This window comes from Vanessa cardui, chromosome 3, assembly GCF_905220365.1.
Source record: "Vanessa cardui chromosome 3, ilVanCard2.1, whole genome shotgun sequence".
NCBI lineage: Eukaryota > Metazoa > Arthropoda > Insecta > Lepidoptera > Nymphalidae > Vanessa > Vanessa cardui.
Genome location: NC_061125.1, coordinates 9,858,220 through 9,878,320, shown reverse-complemented (window position 1 = coordinate 9,878,320; position 20,101 = coordinate 9,858,220). Strand labels below are relative to the sequence as shown.

At 31.7% G+C, this 20,101-nt stretch overlaps 1 protein-coding gene across 3 annotated transcripts in view; it reads left to right on the top strand.

Moving 5' to 3' along the window:
• The window catches only part of LOC124543705, a 112,546-nt gene extending 92,489 nt beyond the window's left edge, over positions 1-20,057 (top strand). The window contains exons 2-5 of one of the 3 annotated variants that reach the window (XM_047121976.1): positions 14,230-14,560; positions 15,632-15,849; positions 16,108-16,620; positions 16,734-20,057. In XM_047121976.1, the coding sequence (XP_046977932.1) occupies positions 14,353-14,560; positions 15,632-15,849; positions 16,108-16,620; positions 16,734-17,006 (1,212 nt within the window). In that variant the 5' untranslated portion in view covers positions 14,230-14,352 and the 3' untranslated portion in view covers positions 17,007-20,057. Of the gene's footprint in view, positions 1-14,229; positions 14,573-15,631; positions 15,850-16,107; positions 16,621-16,733 lie in introns of all 3 variants that reach the window. The other 2 variants (XM_047121975.1, XM_047121977.1) reach the window with 2 other exon arrangements.
• Positions 20,058-20,101: the final 44 nt, after the last annotated feature.

Sequence of the window (20,101 nt, the reverse complement as noted above, 5' to 3'; positions counted from 1 at the left end):
ACAAATACCTGTATTAATATTTTTAATAAGAAGGAAAATAAAATACACGCGTCTATAAGTCCCATTGTTGAGCATCGGCGTCCTTTCCTATTGCAATCAGTTTATTTCAACTCATTGGTCCCATGGCACTGGTGTATATACACGTGGAAGAATTTCATGCGGCACATGAAAGTTTTTCACTATGTTTTTCCTTAATACTTACCCGGATTTATAAGCGTGTCAGATTCTCTTTAAACTCTGGGTCAACTTGGCCTCTTAAAATGATGACATCTTATGGGAGTATAGACTTCGTTACGTAACGCGTTACGGCTCCAGACTTTCTGGCTTCCGTTAAGCATTCGGCAGCGATTAGTAGTTAATTTATCACTTCTCTCTAGCATCCCGAGATGTACACGTGTTTTTTTTAAAGCTTTTATTATTTATTCTTGTACTGCAAATTTAATTTATCAAAATATTCTATTTATACGATTACGTACAAAAACGTTTGGTTTTTCTTCAAATATATTTTAAACTACTTTTATTAAAGACCTTTGTCTATTATACATTGACATTAAATATTAAACGACAATGCCATGTCTCAGAAATGACAAGGTCATGTTTGTATGAATTCCAATTAATGTTACCGCACCAATATGGCCGGCGGTCGATGAAAGTAAATGATAAGTCGAATATATTATTCAAATTGTGAATTTGAATTTTACAAAGAGGAATCTTTTTCATTCCTTTTGTGTAATAGAGCAATTATAAATATGTTTCCATGACAACAAAAAGCAAGTTAATTTGTATGTTTCAATACTTTAAATCAAAAGTAAAAAAATATTCAAAATAGAAGTGCACTTAATTATTGATAGTCAAAAATCTACCACCGGTTCGAAATTTAACACCAAAGACCTGAGAAGAACCGGCGTAAGAAAATAAAATATTTTTTTTAAACAATCGTATTAATATACTTTTCCGAGTTTGCAATTCATATATTATAATGTATAATACGGCTTAGATATTATATACCTAGCTAGTGCAAAAGCATAAATGTCAATGAAAGCGTGTAAATAGTGTACGAACGGCGATTGTGCGCGACCCAGAAGCCATCTTATTAATGTGACTTCGAAATTCTAAAGATATTCCAGCCTCATGTTTATGAGCTGTATTTGGAATACTTCCAAATGACGACACGATCTGATGACAGTTTCCCGCGCTCTAAACTATTTTTTGCTAAACCCACTTTACTTTTAATTTGTATGTTAATATTAGCGTCTAAGTTTATTATTACTAGTAATTACGGCTTTCATTATGTTATTTAGATGAATGCTCGACAAATTTCGGTTAACTAAATATATTACATACTTATATATATGTTTATTCAAAATATATAGATTCATAGATCGGTTGAATTCGGTAATCGGTTTGACAATCAAATAACCCCGAACTGTACCTGATCATAAAGCTGGGTCAACTTTATGCTATGAAACTAAAATCATAAGTTAAAATATAATTTATTTCTCGACAATTTCTATAAAAAATATATATACGTAAAGAAGTTCATAAGTAGTGCTGAGAAATTTTTCAAGAATCTCAAGTAACTCTATTGGTACTGAAATGAGATATAATTAAAAGACATATGAAGTTATATTTCAAAAGATATAAACTAGGTTTACCGTTTACAATTTTAAGAATAACATTTAAATGGACACTAATTGCACCCTCATTAAAGATTTTCTTCCTATACCTACCACTATTTATGCCGTAAAATAAATAATAAGTTTTTCATTTTATTTGAGTGTAATAATTATAAATCTACATGTATTTATAGTATGACACAAATTAGATGTAGCATCGGAAAATGCAATGGAATGAAAATAAAACCGATTACTGCCGATTTACACAACCAATAGAAATAGCTCCCTATCGCGCCATTCGACGCTATGACGCGTCAGAGAAAGCAAGTGCATGTAAATCGTTGCGTCAAATTGATGAATATATTAGGTTATATAATATTACAAGTTATTACGTTTGTGCAAAGATCATATTCGCATGAGAAATAAATAATGTTAATTTGGGATAGCGTACTCAATTCGGATGTGATCGGTTTTACGAATTTTGCCGATGCTACATACAAGTTGTGTCGTACGTTAGTTAAATATTTAGAATGTCGAATTTAAATTAATCGTAGTCGAACGAAGCTTCCGTACTTGACGTAAAACTGTATCGTGATATGTCAGAAAATGATGTACGAGTATGACATTGACTTCGATCATAATTCTATGTAAAGGATACACGCATTAGAGTAGCGTATCACAACAGTAAGACGATTATCGATACTATAATAAGGGCGAGTTTTTTTTTTTTTTTTTTTTTTTATGGCATAGGTGGCAAACGAGCAGGAGGCTCACCTTATGGAAAGTGACTACCACCGCCCATGGACACCTGCAACACCAGGGGACTTGCAGGTGCGTTGCCGGCCTTTGAGAAAGGAGTAGGCTCTTTTCTTGAAGGTTCCCATGTCGTATCGGTTCGGAAAAACCGCCGGCGAAAGCTGGTTCCACAAAGTGGTTGTGCGAGGCAGAAAATGTCTGAGAAATCGCGCTGTTGTGGATTTTCGGACATCAAGGTGGTGCGGGTGAAACTTAGAATTTTGGCGAGATGTCCGAAGGTGAAATTCAGCAGCCGGGATTAATCCGAACAATTCCTCGGAACATTCCCCGTGAAAAATTCGGTAGAAGATGCAGAGTGATCCGACATCTCTACGCAAAGCCAAAGGATCAAGGAGATCGGAAAGGGCTTGATCGTCGATAACTCGAGCCGCTCTACGTTGGATGCGGTCAAATGGAAGGAGCTGGTACTGGGGAGCACCCGCCCAGAGGTGAGAGCAGTACTCCATGTGAGGCCGAATTTGCGCCTTGTAAAGTTTTAGGCGATGGGCCGAAGTGAAATACTGTCTCGCCTTGCTGAGCACGCCCAGCTTTTTTGAAGCCAATTTGGCTTTGCCTTCCAATTGACCGCGGAACTGAACGAGGCTCGAAATATCAACGCCAAGTATTCCGATACTACCTGTAGCGGCTATCGGAATGTTCTCAAATCGTGGAGATACGACAAATGGTGTTTTTTTAGCGGTTAACGCGCAAACTTGCGTCTTTTTGGGGTTGAAATGGACTAGATTTAGCCGGCCCCAATTCGAGACTTCGTTTAATGAAGACTCGATTTCAGACACAAGTTTGTTCCGGTTCTCTTCGACGTTTTCCCGAGAAATATACATAAGACAAAAATACATAAGAGTATTAATTTGATATAAATTCCACCCTATTAGATTTACAATTGAGGTTGTGATTGTATATCTTTTGTTATATATACAACATGCAAATATAATTTCTCACTATAGAAGCGTTAATTGTTCATTGACTTTCTGGGCGGTAGACTTCAGAAAGGGACATCTCAGACCTAGAAAGAACCGGTGAAAGAAACTCAGCCGGAATTTTCGTTTGTTTTTTTAGATCCACATTTTGTTTCAACAATATGTACCATGTAATTTTTTCATATTTCTATTTAAAAAATGTAACTTAATATTTTTTGGATTATGCAATTAAATAATTATTAACTTTGAAATAAGATACAGGTTCCTAGTATCTATTATATGTAGGTACGTTGCAATTTCAACAAAAGGTAATATACCTGTACGAACACATTACATTCACACAAATCAAGACATACTTTTCATATACTTTATTTTCTTTAAATTTGAAAAACTTAAGGTTAGCAATTGTCCTCTTGTGTAAAACATACATAGATCTGATTGATATCAAATAGTCTTGATATTGTTGAAGGCGTGTCGTATCCAAATCAGTCAAATATCTAATTTTATTTTATTTTAAATATACATATTATATTTATGTATATAGTAAAAACTTTGATCTTATTTTAAATTCCTTTAATAAGATTTCTTTTGTAAGTTTTTTCAATTTCCAACATCAAGAATAGTTATGACGTAGCTCGTACCATATTATTACTGCATTGCTATTTATCTTACAAATAGCAATTTCCTCGAGCAAAGAGGCATTGTAGCTGAAGTTATTGTATCGAAAGAAATTAATTTGATCTTGACCACGCTTCATAAATCAAAATGCATTGATCTAAATAAGCTAAATAATCACATTTTGAGTGTAAAAAAATTATGATATAGACAATTTAAAAATAATGGGCTTTGTAATAATGTAGATATTTCTATAAAGGAAATATCTTAGATAACGCAAAAACAAATGAAAGATGACAGCATTCGTAGAATATATGTATAAATTATTAGAGCCTTCCGACAGATAAGAATTAACTCGTTTCCAGGGAACCAGTGTCAGGTATCACGGACAATACACCGGGCCTCCATAATAGCAGAAATATCAATCAACGTAGCGGAAAAGTCCAAGGAGTTTAGGTGGCCCTAGGCAAAAGAGACTATGTAATCCGAAAGAGTCTACCTCCTTCCCACGCGGTCATCTGTGCTCAAAATCCTGTTCTTTGTCGGATAGCAATTAATTTACTGAAAGATTCATTGTTTAAAGTGTCCTAAGATTTTTAGAGTGCAATGTAAGCAACCAGTGATCTGACGCTTACGGCTTACGATAACGCTAGAATCCCGGCAAGGCTTTTGTCCTTTGTTAAATTTTGTGTCAAACAACATATTAAATAAATAAACATAGGACCTGGACCGTTGGTGAATTCCAAAGTTTTTGTTTAGTAACTTCATTAGGAATAAACTTCAACATACAGTTCTATATCGCCTCTGTAACATTTGTGATTTAGACTGAATTTGATTTTAAAATTTGTTAACAAACGCCTGCAATGCTATGGACGGAAGAGAGAAAGACCGGCAGGCCAAAGCTTGAAATGTTGCTGTACCATTGTCAATGGTAACTTACCTACTTTAATTTTCTACCTCTTTCGATATTTTGTGTTACACGAAGGACGTTTTTTAAATCGCATTTAAATTTATTATATCTGCGAGATTTTACTATAGGAAAGAATATCTTGCCCTAGAAAGGATTTATTGACCGTGCGTTGTCGGAAACTTGGCGTTACAAGTGATATACTTTCCGTATAATCCATTATTTCTCGTGTTTATACTATTTGTTACGATTTCGATGTTCTAAGAAGAATAAAGGCACTTTTTTAAATATTCTTAAGGCTAAAGTCATGGAATCACAAAATATATGACCACTCGATCTAAAATCTTTGTACTAGACTATAAATTCTTATCACTCAGTAATGAGATTCCTTAGTAAAACTAATTTTATGAAATCATTTACTTTTGCGTAGGTTAAAGATATATTTTATTTGGTTATTTTGGCGAAATATGCGTGTACTTATATGAATTCTTTATTTCAGAACATTAAATTTGAACAACAATGAAATATTGCTAGCATGATTTGACATCATTTCCTGTACTTGACTCGGAATTAGTGATGAGACATTTTGTTAATGTTGTGCATTAATAATATCGATATACATTTGTAAATATTTTATTAAATTCCTAATTAGTAGATATGTACTTCTCACACGCACTCGCTTAAACTCCCTTAGGATTCTGGAGTGAGAGTTTAGAGAAGTAGAGAGTACGCTTGTGTTTGCGAATACATTTGTTTACAATAGTGTTTCTTCCTCAGTAGGCTAGTCCTCCATAAAAGTGACCGTTGTCGCTATGCGTACCTTCTTACTAAGATCTAATTGTCACCAGGACTAAGTGGATTCTCTGTAGTCTGATAACTCCTCTAGCTTAAAGGCCTTCAAATGTAGGACAATCATGGAGATGTCACGGTCGCATGCACAAGTGAGAAAATACGAAGTCTGTTTTGCTGGTTTTTGGTGTTTATTCCGATGTACTGAGGTGCGCCAAGTATTCTCGGAACGGACAACTCCCACAACTTCCCCACTTGAATAACTTTATGTAGAAGAAAAGCATAAGAAAATCGGATTGGCTGGTGTGTCAGAAAGGGATCAGGATGATATATTTTAAATTTTAATAATTTAAGACCTTATTGCTATTCGTGATAAATAAATACAATATGCAGCTTTTCAGCTGTTAATCAATCTTGTAGCGCATATTAAATAGTAAACATTCGAGGATAATTATGACAACGCGTTTTGCTCTTATCAACATGTCTAGACCCCAACCTTAATTTTGAATAGCAAATGTGAAAGCGGCACAATAAAAATGCCTACATATTTTACCATCCCTAACTACGAGGCTAATGACTGTAGTACATGCGAGGCAACAATTAAGTACTGACCGTCTAATGATAATATTACGTTGTATTACAAAAACATGCGCTTAATAAGAATGTCTTTGGTTGAAAAATTGACTCTGGGTACGATTTGGTCTGACTATGCTAATAATTTCCGTAAACATTCTTGGACAATATGTTTAGCTATTTTTTTTTCAGATTTTATTTATAAAGAAATAAGAATGTGAATGTCTTCACATTCTTATTTCTTTATAATACAAATTCATCATCAGTCATTTTATTGTTCTAAATTTGAATCGTATAAAATTACGAAGACTATCCATCTCGAAAACAAACTGCCTTCTGTCTTCGTATTCTATAAATAAATTATCTATTAAATTAGCTATTTTTAAGTTATATATTACAAATAAAAACATTCATTCATATGAAAAATAAATGGATAAATGGATGACAAATCGTATTGTGATTGAATTCAATGAAAACTTAGATGTTCATTGCGCTATTACGTGTCTTATGAAATAGGATTGAAATCAATACTATAATTTTTTTTTTTTAGTATATGGCTTTTATTTGTGCCAAGAGAGCACAGATTATTTCGCCAATGTCACGTGCGATGGAGAAGACACGATGGAGATTCAACGGTGCGGTCGATATTGCAGGCTTAAATTAATTTTAAGGGCACAATAGTAGTAGAAATACTATAATTTAGTCTTGATTCTGGAAATTTCGGAAACGTCAACGTCAATTTTTGATTTGCTTTTTATGTCTGTCTTTAACTCATTGATTGAGCAAGAAAATCATAAAGAACCTTATCGTTGAGGTAAATAAAATAAAGCCTTATTTATGTCAGTTGGTATTGTACATTCATTAATTTGTGTAAATAACTTAATAACATTTTTCCGGAAAAGGACCCCGTTTTATTATGATCTTATATTTTTTCCGAAAGCTCTACACATAATATCAGTATAATTATTTGATTAACTAATAAAATAACCTCCTGTTTCATTTAACGCTGATCAAACTCAAATTTTACTTTAATCTATACAGTCAAAAAAAACACGTGAAGAGAGATTGAACCCATAATTTTAAATTATATAGAAAATTTAAGTTCACAGATGGTACTGAAAAGTCAGTTAGATTGTCCGCTCGCAGCGTGCATTGTCTATCGCTACGGGCCATTTCAGTTAGCCCTCCTTGTTTAAAGAATTCGAATGAAATACGATACATGAAATACTTACATACTTATTTACTTGGTTTTAAAATATTTCAGCATTATTAATAAATAATTAATAATCTATTAAAGAGGGTAATTCGAAATAGTAGTAAGCTAGTCAATCCATACTAAGGTGCGCGTTAACGCGTTTTAATAAATATAATATTTTCCTTAAAGTTACCGGAAGTAGTTAGAGCAGTCAGTAGCTGAGATGGCCCAGTGGTTAGAACGCGTGCATCTTAACCGATGATTGCGGGTTCAAACCCATTCGAGCACCACTATGTATGCTTATAATTCATCTCGTGTTCGGCAGTGAAGAAAAACATCATGAGGAAACCTGCATGTGTCTAATTCCATCGAAATTCTGCCACATGTGCATTCCACCAACCCGCATTGGAACAGCGTGGTGAAATATGTTCCAAACCTTAATGGAAGAGGAGGCCTTATCGCAACAGTGGGAAATTTACAGGCTGTTGTTAACTTTTTTTTACCGGAAAATTCTTCAGTAAGTATACCGAGCATTGGATAACAGACATAAAATTGTATATAAATGAATAGTATAATCAATATCACCGATTGTTATACGTCATGATTTGTAATATAAAGCTAAGCTGGATAATAGCCAAAAATATTTTACGCTACGAGTTATTGCGTGTGTTGCCAAAGTATAAACTATAGACGCTCCAGGGATATAAAAATAAATAATTACACTGTTTACTCCGAGACCTCAATGCAACGCAAAGACATGTATTATTCAGCTACATGTGTTCTGTGCGAGTTTATTTTATCGATAAAACTGACAAGAAACTCCGAAGTAACTTTGATAAACTTAAAATTTCGAAATACAATCTTGTAATCATTTTTTTAAGTTATAAATAAGTCTTTAACGTAATCTATCGTATCTAAATACATTATATTTCATAGTTCGTGTTTTAATATTTCCTTTTCAACTTTACCTAATTATTTTATTGCATACAAAAATCATAAATTAATGCATTTAAGTAAATTATTAATATTATATTTCGTTTAATTATACAAGTAAATAAACATAAACAACGTTTATTGCTGATAACTAGATTAACTTATTCAAAGAAAAAGTTATTATTGAATAATATTTATGCTGTAAAATATATAATTCTTGACCTACTTTGTTATCATTTAATCTGTGACTTTATGTCACTTTATTGTTAAAAATTTCTATAACGTTTATTCTTCAACTTACAAGCAGAAATATTATTATTATAAGCTGTTATACTTCGTGCGCTGAATTTAACAAAAAAGTTTTTGTTGTAGCGTAAGTTACTCCTTATTACATCAGCTATGTGTCAGTGAAACTATAGTGAAAATGGAACCATCCGTTCTGGAGAATAGCCGGAACAAACAGACAGAAAAAAAATGAAAAAAGTAATAATTAATACAGATGTATGTATATATCACGTAAACATACATATATGTTTAGTAAAAAGCGATTATTTTAATATTAACAACAGATACTCCAATTTTATCATATGTATTTATGAGCAATGGTGATTATTTATCAAGCGATAAGCAAGTTTATAAATTTATCACAGATGTGATAGATATATAATAAAAAATATATACTATTTTCATAACACACTACAGTATTTGAACCGGAATTCATTCCGGCTTACACAGTGAGTGAATCTGTGTAATTACGGGCACAAGGGACTTACGAGTGGATACCGCATTTGGCGGCGTATTGACGACATAAGTATGTATTGATTTATATTTCTTGCTGTGCTAATACGCTCGTGGGCAAATATAACTTACCATTTAGTAGCTCATTTCCTCACAAGCCTCAATAAAATAAAATAATAATTCAAGGTAGTAATTATAGGCAAATATAAAGACTTACCATTTAGTAGCTCATTTCCTGACATGCCTTCATGCCAATATTTATAATTCAAGGTAATAATGATAGGATTTAAGGGCAAGTTTTTAGGCTCATAACTGCTTCTACAAAATTTCCGTACAGTACGTTTGGAAAAAAAAATTAGTCGTATATCTTATTAACAAACATTATAATACAATCACTACGAAGCCCGGTTTTTTTGGTTTTGTTGGGGGGGGGCGGCGATTGTGAGGATAAAAACAAAAGGGCATTTGTCAGCATTGCGTAGCTAATAGGCAAAAACAAAAAATTACACAAAGCAAACGTCATCTTACGCAATAAATATAATCTAAATACACCGTTGAGGTCAAGTCAATTACTCCTGAGAAGCGAAGTCATTAGCTTCTCCATTAATATTATGCACTCTGATAAGGGAGTGTTTGACTCTGATAACAGACTAAGCTCAAATAATGCTTATAAATTGTTAACTTTGCATAGTGATGCGTGAATATGTGAGGACATACTTTGTCTGACAGCGCTAAGAAAAGTAATTAAAATAATTTATTGGATAATATCAGAATTAATGTACCTTCAAACAATATTTTAAATTTATACAGTTATGGGTTCTATGTTTATGATAGTACTTAGATATTAATTATTATATGAATGTACTGATCATATGCCATACCATACTGGCCATGGCACTTTTTTTATTCTAACTACAGAATTGGACAATAAAAACGTAAATAAGAGATATTTGTAAATTTGTTTCTTTTCTTCATCAAAGATCATCACAAAAGTTGAAAATATTTTATGAATGCATACACAAAGTTTACACTTTATTTTAAGATGGCACTGCGGTACATCATTTCTACACCGTTCAACCGATCGCTATGAATATTCATATTTACATATTATGTATTTGAAAGCGGAGAATATTTTCCGTTACTCTTTTGTTTATCGACGAATGACATAACAGTCTTCTTTTAGGAACACTACGTACGTACAATTTATTTTGTACGCTACTAGAGTATTTCAGTATTTATCATTTTGTCTCGAAATTAAAATTACCTATTTTTATATAGATCGTAGTATTCAGAAAAACGTCATTCGGACTTAGGTAATTTAAATATAATTAGTTAAATATACATTAATGTTATAGCACATCTATAATATTAACTAATTAACTATATATTAACCTTTATTATATGTTTTAACGTATTTTTTTCTAATCGTGTCCGTGTAAATCATGATTCGTTAATTTGCCAATTCGTTCGTTAGTTGTATCTTATTTAACTGGTCGATACCTTAATCACCTCATTCGTCCTGGATGTGTGCCGTATCTATCTGGTATTGCTCGTACAACATACGTTTGTATAAGGCAGTATATCAAGCGGTTTACGAGTCTCCAGTGCAGAGAACATCTTGTGATTGTGTGGCCCAAGTTAAAAAAGTATGAAGGTTGGCTAAGGACTTCTTTCATAAATTTAGTTTGAATTTCATTAATCAAATTTAACAAAAAAATACACTTAAATTATCTAAAAACAAAATAGAATCTAGCAATTAGGAAAATGTGTAAGTCGCGTTCCAAAAGTATTAACATAGCTAATATATTAACACTTTCGGAACGCGGCTCACAATAGAGCTAGGTAAGTAGCAGAAATACCGTCACATAAGAAAAAAGCGTTATGTCCGCTCCGGGCGATTCTTCCCGAGGCGGTTTAATATAATATATTTTTTTTTAACTTCTTTTTTGTTATTGGTTTAATTCACAAGGAAAGTTTAATATATATTTTTTTATCTTGTAATTTCATTATTATCAACATTCATACATAGTATACAGCAAAAGCAACTGTGTTCTAACTGGGTGTCCCACGACACATCTCCTTTCATTGAATAACAATACACGAAATAAATAATTTTCATTCCTAAGTAAGCACAGCGAACAAAATCGCTTAAAATAAAGGATAAAATAATGAATATCTTTAGTTAAAATTCCAATTAAAAAAAGGAAAGAACTATAAAATTAAATAAAGTTATGAGAGCATAAACCGTTGAATAAAGTTTATAGGAAACAGAACGTAACACAAAAACTATCGTAAAACAGTAGGAACGTTTATTTTTACTATTTATAATTATTAGTCATAATATAATATAGTGTTTGCACTGAACCAGAAGTGGTGTACTTTGTGGACATACCAAAACTAATAAAATAATAATAAAACTCTATGTTTTGCCAACAGCTAGAACAAAACAATATCCCTCGTTTATTTAATCGTAAAAAATATAATGGCAATGTTAGAATGACAGTTAAAAATGTTTCTTGTTTGTGTATGGACAGTGTTGACCACCAAACATTGTTTGCCAAAAAATATATTTAAAAGTAATTTACCAATCGTTAATAAGGTTTATATTTAGTGTTAAGTATAATAATTGCGATATTACCACTTTTGTAGATTAACAAATAATATTTGTCATGTAAATCCATTTCTCAGTTGAAAAAATCCAAATCAACATATCCTATCTTCTCTTCTACTCTAATTTTCCAATTGGACGGAAATTCTATAACGCCGATAATACTGCATTACCAATGTTACGTGCTCTACGCGTGTTCTACTGTAGCGTAAAGGAAATTGTAAGGGTAGACCTTACAATTTACTTTCAAAATACGGGACTACTTAATTTTTTTCTACCCGTGATTGACACAACTAATTAATTACGTTATTATTCAATAGTACATCCTTCAATCGAACACCTACACTCATCTACAGCTAAAATTTCAAAAGTATTCCTAAGGAAGAAATGCACGAGTCCTTTAAAGTTTTTCGAGTATATTTTGCATGCAGCGCATATACTATCAAATAAATACAAGATATAAGAAAATAAATAGACTGAGGCCAAAGATGATTATAGTTCATACATTATCAGAAATGTGAAAAGTGTACAAAACTCCAATTACTTCAATTAGATCATTAAATCTTGACAATTCTTGCCATTAATTAAACTATTAACGTGTCTTTTTATTAAAATGGAGCGAGATTAAACTTTAATTTGTTGATCTATAAGATTAGATTTTATAGTTTTCGACAAGACTGGAAATTCTCTAGAAACGTTAACTTAGTTTTCTTTTGAAAAACTTAGGTAGGAAAAGTTAAAAGATAAGTTTTAAATGCATTCCACATTCCGTTAGAAATAGTTTCGAGCTTGCATATCACATCCCCTAGCTGTTTTTACAATGTTGTCGAATTTCATATGTAAAATAGAAGTCTTGCTTCTCAATATATCGCCTAAGAAATCGAGATAAAGTTTATTTAGTCTAAAAGAAAATCACCTTTTAACAACATGAAACAATACCTTATATCTATAATCTAAAAAAAAACAAAGCATTTTTTATTTTATACTTTATAAACACTATGTATTTATCACCAGTGTGAATAAGTTTTTTTTTTTAAATTAATTACTAACGTTTTGCTTACATCTTTATAACAGTATCTTTTAAATGATATACATATCATTCGACGTGCAAATTTTGTTTACATCTGTAATTAACGTCATTTGCATTAAACTAGATAGCTTAATAAAAAAATATTAAATAATTAAATTAAAAAAAAACATTAATGCTTATTATCTATGGCAATAACATTGTTCCCTACTAAATAAAATTTCGAGGCACAAATTCTTGTTGTATTAATGACTCTCTTGATATTAAAGTAAAAGTAAAGTAAAGTAAAGTAACAGCCTGTAAATTTCCCACTGCTGAGATAAGGCCTCCTCTTCCATTAAGGAGAGGGTTTGGAACATATTCCATTAATATTGATAATCTTGATATTAAAAATTGTACTAAAATTTAGTATCATCTGTGGTAGATAGGAAAGTGAGATGACGGTAAATATTTGATAGTCACTTCTTTGTTCTATATATGCTTAATAAAAATATTAGCACCTCTAGCTAGGTACCTTAATAAAATAATTTGAAATACATTCAGAAAAGTATAATAAATAATATTAAACGATACAAATTAAAATTAAAGCCTAAATGCCTAATGCAATAATCTAATGGATTCTGGTAATTGAGGCAAAACAATGTGCCCTTTGAGATATTATAACGATGACCATCGACATTAAAATAAAACCACTTGAATTTATAGCCAGCAGAAACAAATATTCTGCGCTTAAGAAATTACAAAATACAGATTTTTTTTAAGCAATGGGTTTTTTTATAGGTTTGTTTTACTTGACTCGCTAACTCTTTGTCTGATCGATTCGAACTTTCGTAATATGGTACTTTATTGTCACTGATCTGATAGTCTATGTAGTATTTTTTATGTATAGTCAAAATCAAAATAAACTTTATTCAAGTAGGCTTTTACAAGCACTTTTGAATCGTGATTTTACATTTAAGTGAAGCTATAACCGGTTCGGAAAGTAGATTCTACCGAGAAGAACCGGCAAGAAACTCAGTATTTAGTCTTTTTCAACATTTAAAAAATATGTCAAATATTTAAAAAGTAAGTCAAGTTAGTAAAACACAATTATTTAAATTAATATATCCTGCTTGGAAGTCCACTGGTATTAACTCCACGCTTTTTTATCATCTATAAAATCTTGTATCGAATAATATGCCTTTTTTACCAATGTATTTTTTACAAACGATTTGAATTTACGGAAGTCAGAAAGAATTTTCTGTGATAACAAAGTAAAGTACTTTTTTACATTTCTGTCCTACTATTACAAAAAAAAACATATGAATTACGTTACGACTTATGAGCAATGACTTTGGAAGAAGAGAGCATAACGTTGGTTATATAACGTAATTAGTTACATCACATACAAAAATATGTTAAGAGATATAACCTTAAATCATTTCTATGAAAACGGCATCAATTAAATAATCATCTTGTAAACGCCTGCAATTTCACCATGACATGTTCATGCCAGAGTTAGAACTAATCTTAGATCGAAACAAAGTGAGGTAGAAAAGAGACGAGTAAAATCAACAAAACTAATTAGTGAGAACGTTAATGTGTTTGAGTGAGACGGCATTAGTGGCACGTGTCCAAGATGAATTTGATGTTTCGAAAGAACTTCAGCACCGAGAAGACGGTCTCGGGGGGAGGCGGCGGGGGGAAGGCAAAAGGGGCACTAGGAGCGGGCAGGAACGCGAAGCGACGGGACCGGGAGCGCTACTCGTGCATGGAGGAACACCATTATAGAACCCACTTGTTCTTCTCAGCACCTAGGGCCAGTACGCAGTATAACGATGGCTCAGGTAAATCGGGAAGTAAGGATCGTAGTTCCAATAGTGAGTGCGTGTGCAGTGTTGCCGTAAGTCGTGGCGTAAGTTTGTTTACAACTCTATTACGAGGCGACCTTCTTAGGGAAAAATAACTAAACAATCTTTACTATTACTAAATTTTTAGCTGCTATATCTTTAAATACTACACTAAAATTATGTTATTTCTTCAAAATCTTGTTTTAATTTTACATCTGAAACAACTTTGCATGGTATATTGTAAATAATGAATCATTTACAACTATTTTATTCAATTTAATGTTTTTTTTTTTTATGTACTAAACGTTTATTTTGTTGTTGTAATAATTCAGTTTGATATACGTTAAGCTTAACAGGATTGAAAGAAAAATGTTTGCACGATTAAAAACCCCTAGTCTTCTAAGTAAAAACATAAACCATATTAAAAATAGCCCTTTAAATACCGAAAACGAATTATAATTACTCATGCTAAACAGAATGTTGATGTGAAAGATATTCTATAAATGAACCTTAGTACGAGTAAGTATTAATAGCACTTGAGTTTGTAACTGGTTACAGACGCCGAAAACAGCCTTGAAATGTCGAATTTAAAAAATAATTTGAAGCAAATCTTTTGTTTATATTTTCTAAAATATAAAAGTTTTATGTTATATGAATTTTAACTTCTAGAGACAGTGCATGTAAATACAAAGTTATTTTAATGACACTCACGCCCCAAATTTTCGAAGAATTAAACACGCAACATAGTAAACACGCGAGGGTGAGGCTTCGTTTTGGGAAAAGACCATATCAACAAAAGAGATTTGTGTATTTGTATTTCCTCTGTAAATTGACATTAACGATTTGATCAAAAGAGTTTTTACATGAACGCAAAAAACTTTATAAATACATATCTAAAATAATATTCATATAAAAATGTTGCATGTTACTTTTGCCCCCAGTTAGAAATATGCATTATTAGAGATTTAAAACAACATTCAACATTTGAAAGATATTGTAAATATAAACTGCTTACTAAACAAGAATTGTGTAAAGAAAGTATTTAATTGTTTTGTTTTTAAATTCTAGAACGATGTGGACCAGTTATCGGCGGTGGGACGGGCCCGGATCCGGAGCCGCCACAGCCGCTCGTCACCCGCGAGCCTTCGGTTTCTCTCATGCGATGGGAGAAACCGGCCACTACCGAGCGGAGACGAACAGAGCCGGTATCGTTGGCTACTCTGGAACGAGACTGCTTCGTGATCCCTGCACACGCCCTGGAGCGGTTCTTGCCTGATGGTGTACCAGTAAGTTTCGTTTTAACCATAAAATCTTATAAGGTCTGAATATATTGTAAGAGAATCATGTATGAAATTCATTAACAAATAAAGTTTGAGTTAATCTAATAATCAGTAATGTGTATTTGTTTTGTTATAAATATTAGTCTTAAAGTTAAATCATATTTATTAGTTCAATTAATTACAAGTTGTTTAAACTATATTTTTTTAATTATTGACGCCCATTTTGTCAAAATGTAGTTAAATCATATTTTTTCGTCATTACAGTTACCAGTGCCTCCTCCAACACCAGAGAAGGGAATCACGACAAAGAATGCCCAAAATTCGCTAAGTATTCTCGAGGTCGCCGATCCAAAGCTTTGTATATTGGCACATTTGATGAGCCCCTTAGAACCAATAGAGCCTATATTAGAATCTCCACTTGCCAAACCTTTGATGAAACAAAAAACTGCCGCAGGCGAGTTACTCAACGACGTGGCGCATGCCAATACAGCTGTGGGAGGGATGCTACTTGCTAACATGGAGAGGAACGCGGAATTCCCATTCATATCTTATTACGTGATAAATACGACACAAACGGATCCACTGCTATTTTACAACAACATGAGAAGTGCCTCGCTGTCGAAGTTTGATCCAAAAACGATTAGATATTCTGCGGCTCACACGTTGGACCTTTACAGTGAAGTTGCGATGATATGTAGACCACCCTTCAATGATCTCGCTGGCGGACCAAAGAAATCGCATACACCTACTACTGGATTTATTATAAGTGTTTATAAGGTACATTTATCTTTGCCTTTATTAAAATAGTTCAAATTTTTTTTTATGTTTAACCAATACTTTTTTTGAAAAATCAAAACTTTTTATTCTAATGATGTCTCAAATTATTTCAGGTCTTCGAAGGTGATGATGGGGAACGATTCGAACGGAACTGGCTGTACTGGACGGGTGCCCGCATGATATACCGCCACCTGCCGCATTCCGTAGGGATGAGGAAGATCGCGCTGCACAAGTCGGTGGCCGCACACGGCGACAAGATGTATCTGTTGGTGTGCGAGTGCGCTAACTTGTTGGACGACTTGTCCGGCGCGTCCATGCTAGTAACGGCTCTGCGCGCACGCCTGTGCGGGTACACGGGCCTCTACAGGCCGATCCAGACTTTCTAGTGGAAGGTGACTATCGCCAGTCTCGCGGTTAAATATAAGATTCGAGGGAGCACCGTTTGTGGATTCGAGCTTCAGTCCGAACGCGTCAATTGTGGATCTTTGGATTTAGATACGCTGAATAGATTTTAGATATTTGTAGATTATTTAAGGATTCTTATGGAAATTTCAAAGGTTTACAAATGCTAATAATTGATTTGCGCCATTTTTTAGGGTTATTGGTGATTATAGATGAGACGTTATCTATTTTTGCCATTTGAAATAACAAATAAGTAATATTTTTCGAATTTAACATCAACGAATGTAAGCATTACAATGTAGAAATATGGTAATGCACGTGTAGCTTATATTGTATTTTCTAGAATATTTAGTACACAATTGCAACATTTTAAATGAAAATCTTCATCCAGTCTTCCTTTTTTTAAATGTGACGAATAATTTACATACCAATAAATATAATTACAACTTACTAAAATACAGGTACTGACAGTGAAAAAATCATATTAATTTCTAACGATATTGTAAAATCGATATTAAAGGTTATCGATTTCACTCACTCATTTTAAAACATAAAACTATACTGAAAAGATTCAAAATCATTTGTACAGTTATATGTGTTGTTTTTGATTAAATTATAGAGATGTTACAGTACCTACATATGTCTTATATTAAAATTTACATGTCCATTTTACGATTTTTATCGAAAAGTTAAATCATTTATTTTAATAAATTAATACGTGATAAGTGTTGATATAATATTAATAGGGATCTAATATTATTCTGTTATAAGCCGAAAACCACTATAACTGGCATTTAGTTGTCTCGACTTTTAATTTAAATTACTAATTATCATATAATTTATCTTGATTTAGTGCAAATTTTATTTGAAATATAAAATACTTCAACCGTTGAAACTGCCACATTATTAAGGATGCATACCGGATATCCTAGTTTTTAACATATCTCCGGAACATATCATGATCAAACATGCTTTAATTAACAAAAACATATTGACACCAAGGCAGTTAATTTCTTTATAACTTATAGTGCATTCCAATAGAATTTCTACGATTTATAATAATTAAAACTCTTGAAGTTTTAACGTAATTTTCCACTAACATTCTTATACTAAATTTTAAAAATTATATCATAATATCAATCGTTGCTTAATTTACGTGTATCGCAATTCGCAGTCGTCACAATGGTGTAATTCATGTATTTTTTTGTTAACCTGTATCTTCAATAATCACGTGATATATGTCATACCACAATCTATATTCGTACAATACATATTTTATATATTATTTAAAATTGGAATACTTACTATCCTTTTTATAATAATACTTACCAATGCCATACATATTCGTACAAATGTAATATGAAACTCGAACAATATAATATAATTTTGTAGGTGTAACTAAAATATTCAGGATAGTTAGTAAAAATCCTACCTTCATAATATATAAATCTGTATTGTGCGATATCAGATAACTTTATATATAATGTTTATAAGCTATATCCTATCCTCTTATTTCAATCATAAGAAATAACAAAGAAGTCGAAAATATTTGACATTATATTAAAGTTGTTATTAATAAATCAGTTTTATAAATTCAATAACCTAAAAGCTATATACCTACCTACTTTCTAGGTAAAAGTTTTATGAAACTAATAAAACTTTTACATACTTATAGATAAGTTTGAGATGTTATTTATGTAAAAAAAATATTTTTTTTATTTATAAAATATAAGTTACTATAAATATACAATAAAGATTCATATTTATGGAAGAGTTATAGATTGAAATATCTTATGTACCGAGTTTATTATAAAAATCAAAGTAATTGTCAATAACAATCAGTGAATTTTACAGAATCTAGTAGCAGTTTATTTGTATGTCCTTAAATACATTCTTTTTTATTATTAAATAACTCAAGATTATAATTTCGGTATCATATCAATTATACGTGTGTTTAGTTATCATCAAAATCATGAGGTCATAGAAATATAAGAAAAAAATTATTTAATATTTGTTATAGTTGTAGTGAATATTTTTCATAAAGAGCACTAAAAGTTCAACTAAAGCAATACATTCGATTATTTTGCTATGGTGCTAAAACTAGTCAATTTGATAAGTAGCTAGAAGTTATGGCGTTTGTTGGTTTGTCTATGATGGCTAATGTCTCAATATTTTGTAAATGAGAATTGAAAGTACTGCCCCACGTTGTCTCACTGTCAGTTGACGGATTGGAAAAAGTACAAGATAAAAAATGGTAATCATTATTTTTAAGTAAGAAATCAGTATTACGAGGCAATTTAAGGTCGATTATAGATAAGTTCAATATAATTTCATAATAAAGATCTTTTAACTTTAAAATGAAATATATATATATGACTCCCTTTGCCAACTACGCCTTTAAAAAATTAGAAGAAAAACTTGACAAATTGCAACCTGTTTTTGCATATTTACTATTCTTTACATATTAGATAGATTTAACTTTAACCACGATTGTAATTCAAAACACAGCGCAATTTATTATTATACTCTAGAAATGTAAATCTGCCTCAAATACTATAGATCCACAATATAACTTAATACATGTGTATACACTGCCATAACCATTAAATTTATAATGTTGCCATGCACTAATACGAATTTCGGTTAACTTAGATCGACAGAACTTTTTCAATTATGTAGTTTTTCAAATATTATGAAGCTTCGAAATTTATTATACATAGATTTTAACAGTCTAGCTTTACTAACATCAACGCTTTAAATTGTACACCTCTATGAAAATTTGTTAGGTAAAACACAAATGCCAACTACGTGATTAGCCTAAGAAATATGGAGAGTGCTCAATTAATTATGTTTGTAATTAATTTGGCAATAATTTTGTGACCTCAAAATGGGGTTGATTGTACCAATTTAGGTTTTAAGAACCATTTAGAATAAATTGTATTTAGCTTCAAAAGCTAGTTTTCATTATGGGCAAGGCTCTTACATATAGAAGTGTAAATTTCAACTATTTTTATAATAAAAATTCAAACAAACAAGGAATGTGTTTCATTTAATTGAAATTTCATATTGAATTTTAAGG